The sequence below is a fragment of the Engystomops pustulosus genome, chromosome 4 (assembly GCF_040894005.1).
Source record: "Engystomops pustulosus chromosome 4, aEngPut4.maternal, whole genome shotgun sequence".
Lineage (NCBI taxonomy): Eukaryota > Metazoa > Chordata > Amphibia > Anura > Leptodactylidae > Engystomops > Engystomops pustulosus.
In genome coordinates this window covers 25,391,999-25,406,178 of record NC_092414.1, presented here as the reverse complement: position 1 = coordinate 25,406,178, position 14,180 = coordinate 25,391,999, and the positions used below count along the sequence as shown (strand labels likewise).

General features: G+C 42.5%; 1 protein-coding gene across 2 annotated transcripts in view; it reads right to left on the bottom strand.

Annotated features, from left to right (window-relative positions):
- Positions 1–580: 580 nt before the first annotated feature.
- Positions 581–14,180, bottom strand: part of ATOX1 (antioxidant 1 copper chaperone) — a 14,756-nt gene continuing 1,156 nt past the window's right edge. Inside the window, exons 1-4 of one of the 2 annotated variants that reach the window (XM_072145546.1) lie at positions 13,818–13,899; positions 8,809–8,884; positions 3,170–3,332; positions 581–846 (exon numbers count right to left, since the gene is read on the bottom strand). In XM_072145546.1, the coding sequence (XP_072001647.1) occupies positions 3,205–3,332; positions 8,809–8,884; positions 13,818–13,823 (210 nt within the window). In that variant the 5' untranslated portion in view covers positions 13,824–13,899 and the 3' untranslated portion in view covers positions 581–846; positions 3,170–3,204. Of the gene's footprint in view, positions 847–3,169; positions 3,333–8,808; positions 8,885–13,817; positions 13,900–14,180 lie in introns of those variants that run through there. The other variant, XM_072145545.1, reaches the window with a different exon arrangement.

Genomic DNA, 14,180 nt, shown 5'->3' with positions numbered 1-14,180 from the left:
ATATATGTATACAATGACACCGATTCATACATTGCACTGTACGTTATGAAATATGTAACCGGAGATCACTACGTCTATCTGTTCCCATCAACACAATGGGGGACATGTATTATCGTCTCTGCAACCTAAAAAACGCCGGGATCTTTCTTTTTTTTTGGCGCAGAATTGTTGCGGATTATTTATAATGAGTTTGCGCCAGAAAGAACAGATGTTTTTACGACTATGCCGACTCCACCATCTTTTTTGGCACAAGTGGGCGTGGCCTAACTTTTCCACATTATCCGTCACATTTATGCATATTTTGTCGGCATTTTTAGGTGCAAATTCTGGCGCACGATAGACCAGGAAAAAAATGGTCTGAGAGCAAAATTAAGGCACAGTCCATGTAAGATTTTGGCGCACATCTCACTGATGTCAGCATTTTTAAGGCGCACGACTGATTATTTCCATCTACCACTTTAATACATCGGGCTGTGCTTTCCGAAGACTGATCTCCGATGCTGACAGACGTGCTTGCGCCAGAATTAGTAAACCCACCCGATGTCCGCCTTCCAGGAACATATGACACATACACAGCACGTATACTATATACCTTTATTACTGCAGACATCAGGCGCTGGGTGTATTGTACATGTACATTTTATTAACTGGGAGACAAATATCAAAGACAGAAAACAGAGGCACTTAGCAAATCCAATGACGCAATGGCACTAATATAATGAGATTATCTAGAATCCTGATATAGGATATAACTACAGGTAGGTCCCCGGCTCATGCCCACCACCTCTTCATTAGGATTGGGACGATAGTGTCCTAGAGCTACTGGAGGGAAGGTCACACTCAGATCTGAAAGGAGAAAAAAAAAATAGTTTAGTTTCCTTCCATCACTGATGGACACACTCAGCGGAAGAAGAGGACCACGGGGAGGTAAGTACTAATGTGTCCTGCCGGGTACAGTCCTGAAGCTGGGGATATTTGCCAGCATCAGGACTCAGAACAAAGGAGCAATGAATCTGTCTGCACTTTTGTTTGGATATTTTTTGGGGGTCTATATTATTATTGAATATTTGGTCGGGGGGGGGGGGGTGGGGGGTTTACTATATTATTGAATATTTGATCGGGGGGGTCTATATTATTGAATATTTGGTCTGCGGGGTCTACATTATCCAATATTTTGTCTAGGGAATCTATATTATCCAATATTTTGTCTAGGGAATCTATATTATCCAATATTTGGTCTGGGGAGTCTGTATTATCCAATATTTAGAGTGGGGGCATCTGTATTATTATTCAATATTTGGTTTGGGTAGGGTCTATATTATTCCATTTTTGGTCTGGGGAGTTTATATTATTCAATATTTGGTCTGGGGAGGGGTCTATATTATTATTCAAATATTTCGTCTGGTGGTCTATATTATCATTCACTTTATGGTCTTGGGTCTGTAGTTACTTCCTGATGGAAAGTCTCTTAAAGTGATGTGAGGTCTGCATTATTCATTTTTATCTGGTCTGAGGATGTATCATTCAATATTTGGTCTGGGGACAATATTCTTCACCGTTTGGTCTGGTATCTGTAATTATTTCCTAATGGAAAGTCTCTTATAGTTCTGTCTCTCTTCCGGGGACTGTAAATTGTAAAATATTTGATCTGGGAATGTGTTACTCAATGTTTGGTCTGGGGTCTGAATTGGTTATGTATTTTATAGGTCTGGGATCTGTTTTTATAGTTGTTTCTCAGCAATATTCAGTGCTTCGCTGCATAATTTAAAATTTCTAGGATGATATTTTGTGCTGTGCTGCACTGTGGTAGTTGCGGTCTCTTTTGTGGACACCGTGAAGTTTAACAGTATGGCTGTGTGGCCCTCAGCCCAAAAAACTGAACGCTTTACAGCATTTCCCATTGGTGGCTTGAATGTTTCAAGGTAATGTATTTAAAACAATTTCAAATATAACCTTAAAGGGGTTGTCCCAACAAGTAATTGATATTAATTGATATTATTTGTGTAATTACACAAATTTCCAATATACCTTCTGTATCATTTCCTCACTGTTTTCTAGATCTCTGCTTGCTGTCCTTCTATAGAAAGCTTCATTGTTTATTTCCAGTGGACAGAAATCTGACCATGGTCACACAGGTGCACGGCTCGTTATATCACACAGCTCTGATTACTCTGTGACATAACCATCTGTGCACCTGTGTGACATCACATGACCATGGTCACACAGGTGCACGGCTCGTTATATCACACAGCTCCGATTACTCTCTATGATACTAACGAGCCGTGCACCTGTGTGACCATGGTCATGTGATGTCACACAGGTGCAAAGATGGTTATGTCACAGAGAAATCAGAGCTGTGTGATATAACGAGCCGTGCACCTGTGTGACCATGGTCAGATTTCTGTCCACTGGAAGTAAATAATGAAGCTTCATATAGAATGACAGCAAGCAGAGATCTAAAAAGAACCATGAGGAATTGATACAGAAAGTAGATTGGAAAATTGTATTATTTTAAGAATAACATTAATTTGCCGAAGTGGGAATACCCCTTTAAAAGGGGTTTTCCCAAAATGAGAAGTTATCCCCTATACAAACGCAAAAGGGTGTAGGGGATCACTGGGGGTCTGACTGATGGTACCTAATCAATTGTGTCCCCGAGTGCTCCATATAATTACCACATGATACTTGACCAGTGCTCCATTCACTTCTACTGAACTACAGTAAATAGTTGTCGTGAAAGTCCTATAAAAGTGAACATAGTCTTGGAAAAACATCCAATCATGTAAGTCGGGTGCACGTGCACGATCACAGCGAGGGGTCTTTTAGATGTCCGACATTTATACTATAGTTTTTTTTCCCACTGTCATTCTTGCAGCCAGAGAGACCCTCATGTAAGAATCGGCCTAGCAGAAGAGACTGCCTCACATGCTCTATGTGGTTGATGTGGCTGCTCGAGGACTAAATGCAGAAACTGGTACTATAAAGGACTCTGGAAATGTAGCCCGGTCTACCTGCCAAGGGTCATAGTCCATACAGGACCTTATACAAGATCATATGCATAACGGGAGCACAAATATGGCAAAAGGAAGCAGAAGTTCTACACATGGAAAAATTTGGGAAGAACGGAACCATATAATCTATTCATATATAGAGCACAGTATTTATTTACCATCTCTTTCTATAGCGTTCCTTCTATATAGGACATTATTTAGTACATAAGTGTTTGGCTTCTTTTCCAGTCTTCCTCAGGGTCTCCAGTAGTTGGTCCACAGAATGACTATCAGACTGGATCACCACCTTCTTGTTTGGCAGATCGATCTCATACTGAACATCTGACGGAGAAACCATAGAGATCAATCATTTCGTTTTACAATAGACATTGAACAAACAGCAACAATTATTTATAGGGGATCTTCATCAGAAGTGTCCGAGAGGTGAACTGTTCTAGTTGCCCATGGCGAACAATCAGAGCTCAGCTTGCATTTCCCCACAGCGGTTTATTAAATGAAAGCTGAGCTCTGATTGGTTGCCATGGGTAACTAGAATAATTTTACCTCAGAAACTTCTGATAAATCTCCCCCCCATATCTATATGAAATATATAGTCAACAAACAGCAGGATAGGACTTCAGCCCTTTGACACAAATGTATTAAAACGCTCTTGTGCTACCCATACCGTACCATTTTCACACACCCACATTTACTACAATGAGCAATATGGTCGCCCATTTAAACGGCCCCTATTGCTCACTGGACCGCACTGTGCCGTGAGTGTTATGTAAAAAATAATGGGGATTGTCCCATTTTCTCCCGTATTTCCGTTCCGTAATCCCCATATAAGTCTATGGGAATGTTTAACCCCTTTACGACTAGGCCCTTGTTCTTTTTTGCGTTTCCATTTTTCCCTCCCCACTTTCAAAATGTCTTTTATTGTATTGTATTTTATATATAATTTGTGTTGGTCAAACTGGTTGTGACATCTTCTTTTCCCCCCTTTCGGGGACAATAAATTATTATTATTACCTGAATAACAGCCCTGAGCTAAAAGCTAAGTTACATGGCCAGACAAGTGGAGCAAAATGCCGATACCAGACCCGAGATGGTCAGACTCCTGGTACTACTGCTAGAATAGGAACAAGGCAGTGTATACCCGAGAGTGGGCGAAGCCTGCATTGTGTGCTGGTTGGAACATCCGCCCCGAATGTTGACCAAGAGGAACTGAACTCAGCATATCAATTCAGTTCTGTTTGCTCAGTGTTCGGGCCGGACGTTCCTACCAGCACACGCTGCAAGTTGGACACGTGTGAGTGGACTTACTTTGCAGTACCTTTCCCCAAATTCTCAGATCATTACTAGTTCCAGGGCACTGTGGCTTTTCCAATACCAGATCCGCAGCACTGCCAAGTATCGGACCCAAATACCCATTTAAAGGATATCTAACATGTGTAAACCAAACCCACTTAAATACTGGTGTGTGCCCCCTTTGGCAGGACCTGCTCATCTTTTAGCTCCTCATGCCCTTATTTAAAAAGAAAAAAGGGTTTAAAAATGATGCACACATCAGCCTCATGGGCTCCATTAACAGCTATGGCGCCCGGAGCCCCTCAGGCTCATTTGCATCATTTTAAAGCTCTTTTTTCTTAGTAACCAGGGCACAAAAAGCTAAAAGAAGAGGAGATCCTGCTAGAGGGGGCACAAACCAGTATGTCAGTGTGCTTGGTTTACAATCCTTCATCCTGGTGGTAGATGCCCTTTAAAGCTCAGAAAGAGATAATACAATGCAGTACATTAGTTATGCCCCCTCTGAGCATAGACAACTTGGTTGTGCCAGGATCATCTTCTCTTTGCATCATATCCAGAATAACAAAGACCCAAAACCAACTGAAAATGAAAGATGAACAGGAACATTAGGGATCCCCACGATTAGCCGATGGCGGCGGCTCCTAGTGTCAGTATCAACACCGAGAATGGAGTCAGAAGAACAGTTTCATTCAACTGAAACTCATCTCCTTTGTAGAGGACATAAATATCGGTAACTGGAAAACCGTTTCAGCCCCTGCTTTCATGTAGGGGTTTCCCAGGAATTCTCGGAAGTGTACTTACACTGCTTCTGCTTCCCATTCCAACTCATCTCTGGTGCTTCCGTCTTCATGTCAAGACAAAAGTTCCAGGGGGGCATGGAACCGGCTTTGGCCAATAAGTGGCCTCCTTGGACTTATGTCTGAAGCGGGTCGAGTAACCCTCTGGAATATCCAGACCAGAGTGACGAGGGAGTGGAATAGGGTAGGTACAAACGCTTTTTTTTTTTTTTTGGGGGGGGCGGGGTTGCTACTCCTCCTACAGGGTTTTCTAGGATTTGTGAAAAACCCCTTTATGAAATTTTCCTGTACTTAAAAGGGACATAAGGATAATCCTTTTTTCTTGTCAATGACATATGTACATTTCCTAGATGCTTCCTCTCTGTTTAATGTATCTCCTTAAGGAGAACACCTACTGTCTGACCCTAGTCAATAGCCTCTCACATAGCCAAATCAGTTCCCTACACTGTACTGAGGAGACCCAATCAGGTTGAAACAGCGCTGTCTACAGCTGGGAGTCTGTTCCTTATGGAATAGATATACTGGTTTGGCTTAATCCCACATCATATTTTTGGACTTCTTGTAGGTCATACTTGGTGTTAAGGGGGCTGCCTTTCAAGGTAGTAAAAGGAGGTATTGTTTTCCATTTAACACCTTGGGAAACTTATTTGCATTCTTCCTTTAATGTATCCCCAACATTCTCTATAGCTAGTTGCTACTTTTTCATTAGTGGTTGGATATATGCATATATTTTTTTTTTACTTTCCGCTCTTCTGCTTAATAAAACACTGAAACCATTTTCTTATAATTTTATCATTACGGGACAATGGGTGGAGGGTCATTTCCAGGCCGTCCTTTCATCTAGCTATTGGCAGGGAGCGCGGAGCTGCATTGTGTTTTACATAATGGTCCATAAACTATAAAACTGTCAGCTATAACGATAAACCTGCAGAGAGGTGAAGTCAATGACAAGTGACTCCAGGTAATGTGAAATTAGGCGAGTGTAAGGATCTGAGAGACGATGACAAGGGACAAACTTAAACGACTTTGGCCAAGACTCTCCAGGTCTTTTGGGAAGTTCCCAGATGTTGGAACGAGTTGTGGTGCAAAGTGAAGATAACTTATTGACGCACCCACTGCGTACAAAGGGCTTTAGGCTGGATTCATACACGTTTTTTGTATACGCTGAGCATACACATTGACATATAGTGGTAGATGGAGGCAGAGTTTTGCCTCTGTCGGAGTATATGATGTATACTGTAAAAAAGACAGGATGGAAATACATAGCAAGCTACGTCGTTCCATCCAGCACCCTTCTCCTGGGAGACATATATGCTCAGCGGAGGTAATAGAAGGCTATGGGGAGCGGATGTATTGTATCCAGAGCCTCGCTGGAGTAGGGGGGATCCGATGATGTCACTGTCTATTTAAGGCAATGACATCATGTGGGAAACACCCCGTTTATCGGCAGCAGCCAGTAATTGGTCACTTCTCCTCCTACATTCAGGAGGGAGTGGGGGGGTCCCCGGGTGATGTATAATCATACAGTGGGATACGTCTGTGCCATACGTGGTAAGGACAATTCAGGAATCCAACGGACGTGTCATAAAACATATGGCACAAAAAGTGATGAAATTAGGCTGAAGAATGTGTCTGCGGAGTCATGGCAAGTCCATCTGGTACAAAGATAGAACAAGGTCAGGACACACAATGCAAGGACTGATCAAAGGCCCCATGTTAAAGGGGTATATTCAGCTTTAGTATTTACAGGATAAGTAAAAAATACATCATAGATGTAGGTTCCTGTGGTAGGAACTGCTTCTATCTCAAGAACAGAGGTCGGATGACGCCCTTCCCCAAGGTCTGGGATGAAGGGAGGTGACTCGTCCGCTCTCCAATCAGGGCTATGACGGATCACCATGCGATAAATATCCCTCTGTATTCGGCCAGCAGACCCCCGTTATCGGGATAGGTTTGGGTTCCAGAGGGGGGACTCACATCTACCATGTAAGAGAAGAATAACCCCTGTCTGCAACCACAAGCACCAACCACGGACGTCCAGGCACTAGGACTGCACCAGGGTGCAATGGTAGATGGATTCCTGTTTACTTGTGTTGTATTTCATCATGTGTATATAGCTGTATGTTTGCTTTAGTTACCTGAAGTAAATATAGTGGCAGGATACCCTGGGGGAAGAAGAATAGCTGGCAGAGACATTGTGATGTTCTGGCTGGCACTCATGTAGATGTTACTGCGACACTTGAAACAATACTCTGTACAAGTGTACGGCCTATATCATATTGAATGACCAATGGATGTAAAAAGGAATCGCAACTCTCTGGAGTGTCATCTGGTGGAATGTTCTGGTTCAGACCTCATCAATCTGAAGTTGACAAGCTATCCTAGGGACAGGATAGACTAAGCCAATTGAAGGCCAAGAAAACACTCCGCGCATTGGTGGGATTTCCTGGACCAATCCTCATATCACAGACATTCAGTCCAGCAGTGAGAGGTTTAGTCTGGGAGAATTTCAGCAAAGCACAAAGTGTTTTTTTTTGGACCGAACTTGCTTGTTCATGGACAACCAGGCCAAAAGTGAGCTGCTAGGGTAAGCACGGTCAACAATGAGTAGGCTATAATAGCTGGACTTGGCCAAACCCGAATTTTAATCGAGTCTACTCATCAATAGTAATAATCATCAAAGTTACAAAGGCAAGGCCTACAACATGGTATTGTATATGTTGGGCATGTAGGGATCAATGCATCAGAGCTTTGTTACATTGGTCAAATTGCACTTTTCATCCATCATTTTTTGCACTTTAGCTCTATATGGTTATTCATATTCAGGTCCTTATGGTTACTGTAGTTCTACTCTTGGCAGACTGTAGTAGGGGGTTTTAGGGCAACTTGGCAGCTTTGTACACCCCTCTGGTGTACTTTTTAAGTGTTTTTATATTTATTGTTGTCCCGTCTTGATTGTGTTTAAAATTGTTACTTATCCAATAAACATTTTTTGTTATTTCTGTCTAGCCTTGTGTACGCATCCCACCTTTTTCTTGTTTTGTTCGGATTGTATAGCTATTGGGGTGTGTTGGCTTACATACATTCGTATACCTTGGTAGTGCCTGTCCTACACAATTTCGGTCTAGATAATCATCAAAGTTACCCCATGTCGCGTTGAATTGAAACAAGTATTGCGGTTTTTCATCTTTTTGGAATGAAATGTTTTGAAAATGAAGAGCGGCCACAACAATTAGTGAAAAATCAGTGATTGCCACTTAGTTTACAAGATGTGTAAAATCAGATTGGCTCCCCGTCACAAACTTACCGATTGTTGTTTCAGATTGTGCTGAGACTTCCCGCTGAGGGAGATAGAAGGAGCTGCTTATGCAGCATTTGGAGAGGCAAAAGTTTCAGGACAAAAAAAAAAATAATTTGTTTTTGAAAATACTGTACAAGATGTGTACAGGCTTTTTAAAAAATGTTGTGTTTAGAGTTTATTTTATCCTGAAAATTGGTAGCGGTGCAACAATTTATTACCCATACTATCCAGTTAAAAAAAACTTTTGCATGATATTATTAAGTAGCATTAAGAGAGCAGTATATGTGACTGCCGAAACCTGAGAGAACCTGTGATCAAAGCGGATTGCCTTAAATGGGGTTCTCCGTTACATTTGGGGTGAATTTCTAGACACCTAGAAACAGGATGCCAGAAAAATGAGCAGCATTACCTCCAAGCCGAGATAGTACACGGGTCACGGCATTAGAACAACCCTCACAGGTCATGTCCACGAAAAACTCTTCCTTCTGAAAAAAACAACAAGAAAAAATAATAGCCGAGGTAAAGTGGATGGGATTTAAGGAAATTCTATTGTCCACTGGCCATCCACCCTTGGGGGGGGGGGGGGGGGGAGGAATGTCCTGATTTTCTGCACTTTAATGTAGCCACCTCTAGGGGGAGCTCAGTACAAAGACATTTTACAACTTACATTTTACAATTAATTCCTATGCACTGAGCTCCCCCTAGTGGTGGCTGCAGGCTGTCAGTTTTATTACTTGGTTTGGTGCCAGCTATTGCAATGTCTTTATACCAGTTTATGTGCATTGACATGTAGCAGATTATAATTCAGTTCCACTAATTTGATGAGATTTACAGAAATCCTAGCCAACTATGATAAATTGATTTTCAGTGCAAACCTCTACAGCAATCTTTCAGGTTTGTGTTTTCACTGCCGGCATTGTTCTGTAGACCTGGTCTATTCATATTCATAGGGCACTGCCATTCTCCACCTACCAAGCTAACAAAACCATCTACCTAGTGCCTAATGCCCTTAATATGTGTCATGTATTGATATTTAACTAATGTCCCCTTATCACTGGAAAGTCCAAAGTTCTGAATCCAGATACAAAGGTCCATGTGTGTCCAGCTATGGTCGAAAAACAAAGTGCAATAAATCCCCAGTCAACCACGGGCCACAATGGTGACTGGTCTTAGATACAAATTGGGTGACTCTTTGACAGAATCATAGCTTCATATCCTATTACAATGGCTTCCAGTGGTGGATTTACTCATTATGCCGCCATAGCTGTTCTTTAGGGCCCAAAGAGTCAGGGGGCCGAGCAGAGGTATCCAGGATGCCAATACGGTGAAAAGCAATGGCAGAGTCGGGAGCGAGCGACTCCTTGCTCTGCCATTCAGAGTGAAACTATGCTATAGGGTCCCCAGACAGAACTTTGCTTTGGACTCCAAAAATACCAAATCCGTCCCTTTAATGTCTGCTTCTTAAAACAGAAGAAACAACACACCCATAAAAAAAAACTTACCGTATATACTCGAGTATAAGCCGACCCAAGTATAAGCCGAGGCCCCAAATTTTACCACAAAAACCTGGTAAAACTTTTTTTTTACTCGAATAAAAGCCGAATTTGGGTTTTCAGCACATTTTTTTTGTGCTGAAAAACTAGGCTTATACTCGAGTATATATGGTAATTTATGGACTTCTACAAAGGGCAACACTTATTATTTTACGGCTTAAAGTTGCAGACCTTTTAAAAAGTCTTATGAGTGTTGTAATTGTCATGTTACATTCTCTTAGGAAACTTACAACGTTCATAACAAGAGGTTGTTTCGAAAAAAAAGGATCCAATCTCATCTGTGTTACTTAAAGGGGTTGTACCAACTATTTAAGTTATCCTCTATCCATAGGATAGGGTATATCAGGCGGAGGTTCGACTACTTGGACCTGAACCAATCATGAAAAGCTGCGGAATTTGATGGCGCTATATGAACAAAGATTATTATTATAATTCGGATAAGCAGCGGGTCCATTCTCACTACTAAGTGGGACGGCAGGACAAACAAGTGTCCTGCCTCTCCATTCAATTGTTTGGGATTGTTGGAAATTGCCAAGCACAGAGTTTGTGGTTCCATCCTTGTGATCGATGGGGTCCCAGAAATTAGCTTGTTATCCCTTATCCTGTAGATAGGGGTTAATTTAAATACTTTCCCTGCCAATGAGGTATCTCATATGTCCTCACAAGGTGGCACCACATATAAGATCCGTCCTGGGTTGTCACTTTGGATTCCTGGCACCTAGAATTTTCAGTTTTCCTATAAAGTTCAGTTTTCCTATACCATATATACTCGAGTATAAGCCTAGTTTTTCAGCACAAAAAAAAAATGGGCTGAAACCCCAAACTCAGCTCTTAATCGAGTAAAAAAAAATATAGGTTTTACCAGGTTTTTGTGATAAAATTAGGGGCCTCGGCTTATACTTGGGTCGGCTTATACTCGAGTATATACAGTAAATCTAAAATGTGTTTCTAAATAGCAGGATATGGATAAGGATATGTGATATTCACATATGAAGTGACAATTTTGTGTGATTTTTATATACATAAATCACTCTCAATGACACTTTAACAGTTTAAATTTCTGTTATTAGGTTCCAGGGATCCAAAGTTATAGTCCTGTCCAGCACAAATCACCCCCCCCCCCCACTAGCTAAATTTTGAAAAGGAATAACATGAACTAATGTTTATGTTATTAACCCTCTCCTACACAGAACAACCATAGAGCACACTTGGTTTGTTGGGGTTTAGTATAATTCTTTACTGTATTATAAATTACAGTTCAATCAGATTTCTAAAAATAGGAACTTTTATCTGAATTTGTATTTCTAAAGATCTGTAAAATAAAATAGTCATTATGGGGCGAGGGTCAGGCTGATATGGCCGATAGCCGAGCACAATTGCTTATTTTTAACTACTCAGCAAATATAGATAACTTAGACTTTAGGTGTCCTGACCTTTCCCTACCTAAACATGTAATGTAACTAAATGATTACAGATTACATGAACTTTGTCAAGTATTCACTAGGGGGTGAAAGGGAACCTCTGCTCTTACATCGAGGGTGATAGAAGGAGGTTTTACAATGTCTATGTATGAGGGTGCGTTCACATGATGCATTTTTGACACATTCGGAAGACTTCAGCCTTGATCACAGGCTTAAGTAACATAGGGGCTCATTTACTAAGGGTACGAATGCCGCACCTTCGTCGGGTTTTCCTGAATATTTCCGATTTGCGCCAAATTCCCCCGGGATTTTGGTGCACGCGATGGGATTGTGGCGCATCAGCGCCGGCTTTCACGAAACAGAAATCTGGGGGCATGGCCATCGGACAACCCGACAGATTCGGAAAAACTGCGGAATTTAAAAAGCGATTTGTGTTGCAAGATCAGCGCTTACATGCACCAGGAAGAAGAAGGTGAACTCCGGCGGACTTGGGCGCAGCAGCGACACCTGCTGGATATCGGGTGCGCGATCTTAGTGAATGCCGGCAGACCCGAATCCTCGTTGGACAACGCCACGCTGGATCGCGACGGGAACGGGTAAGTAAATGTGCCCCATTGTGTTTTAGCAAATGCAATGGAAACGCAATGTTACCTCAGCATGTGATCCAGGCCGAAGCTTTTGGAATGAGTCAAAAACGCACCAAAAAACGTGACGCAACGCTTCACGTGAACGCGCCCAAGTATGAATGGAGAGGGCTGTGAAGCCTGTAGGCACAGCAGTTATGGTGCGGTAATATATACACATCTTTATGGCTGTTTGTCTAACTTTCTCATAAAAACTTAAACCGCTTTCTTTTATGAGAAATGTGACAGGTTCTGACAATCCAAACAAGGTACTGGATATCCCTGCTGCTCCGAAGGCAATGGGGTTAATGTCCTTGACACCCAGCACCCTGACACCATGAATGACAGACAACACACAGGCCAGATTCACCGACCAACCACAGTACAGAGGACGGGACATAGTGTTATACGATGAAAGGACTCCCTTGTTTTCCACAAAACAGCAGCGGCAAACTGCAATTACGATAACAGTCAGCAGTGAAGAAGGGGCTCCTTGTATCACTATGATGCTCGGAGTCCCATCCTGGGCACATGGTTGCTTCATGAAATCTGGCTAGTGGACGCTCTGTGATTTACGGGCCAACTACAGCTGTGTGCTTCTAGCCTTAGGGTGCCGTCAGTTTCACAGCAGCCTACACTTCTAGAAGCCAACCAAAGGCATGGTTAACATACAAAAACGCATGCGCTTTCAGTCTGTTTAAAAACGGTCCAAGAACGCACCGTATGACAGCACATTTGGGGCGATTTGACACGTTGCGTATTTGGCCTGCGGTTTCATTGCGTTTGAAACGCATTACAACAGCTGAGGTGATTTTTCTATTTAAATTACTGTTTACATTTGTTAACGCATTTGTTAAAAAAAAATGTGTTTTGTGAACACAAATGTTAACAGTAATGTAATTAGGCAAATCACCTCTCTTCAGCTGTTGTATATGTGTTTCAAGCTCAATACGCAACGTGTGAACGGGTCCTCAAACTAACCCTTCATTATCAATCAACTTTATAGCTATGGCGATTAGAGGAGGGAAAACGTGAGGGTGGGGTCTCCCGGCCTAATCATAACTATGGCTTGTATCTAGGAGTGTTCATTTGCCAATTGGCTGTTCGGCCGCCAATCCAGCAATAAGTCCGGTGCAAACCCAAATGCCGAATGTAGACAGGAAGTGGCGCGGGACGTAAAAGGCTCAGAAACGTCAGAGATGGAGAAGGCATAGAAAATTTCCCCCAATTTATCCAGGTGAGATTATACCGACGCTGCGGTGTGTAAACTCAGCTTTCGGATATGAGCATATGTTACATTTTTTGGAATGTAGCTATTGATGAAGTGAGAGAACCAGAGGCTGCGTTCACACTCAAACGCAATTCCGGAGAGGCACCTGATCCCTAAATGCATGCGACACCATGTAATAACGCAGTCCTCATTACCAATCGCAGGAATTTCTGTGGAAGTGCACCTTCATTTGTGTTGTGTGTTTTCCACACAACAGCGGCGCCAAACTGTAATTCCGATAACAGTCAGCAGTGAAGAAGGGGATCCTTGTATCATATCACTGTGATCCCCCGGAGTCATTTGGGCTCCAGGATTTGCCTGTTGCGTATTTAATTGAAAACGTGACATGTGAACGCAGCCCAATATACAGGCGAAACGCACAGGGGAGAGACTAAACGGGCGGAATGTCATCTGCTACAATGTGTTCTGTTACAGAACTGTCACCATTTATACTATACATATGTAGCAGAGCTGAGCACAATGATACACTGTGTAACAGAGAGTTATGTGTCAGCATGCAGGGCTCAGGTGAGTACAGTGAGGGGACTTACCGGCATGGCTGTGTGCAGGGCTCAGGTGAGTACAGGGAGGTGACTTACCGGCATGGCTGTGTGCAGGGCTCAGGTGAGTACAGGGAGGTGACTTACCGGCATGGCTGTGTGCAGGGCTCAGGTGAGTACAGGGAGGTGACTGAGGGCGCGTTCACACGTTGCGTTTTGGTTGCGTTTTCATTGCGTTTGGAACGCATATACAACAGCTGATGTGAGGTAATTTGCCTAATTACATTACCGTTTAGGGTGCGGTCACACGTCGCGTTTACCGCATGCGTTTAAAAACGCATTGGAATAGCTGGAGAGTGATTTGCCTAATTAAACACCTCTTAACACTTGTGTTTACAAAACGCATGCGTTAAC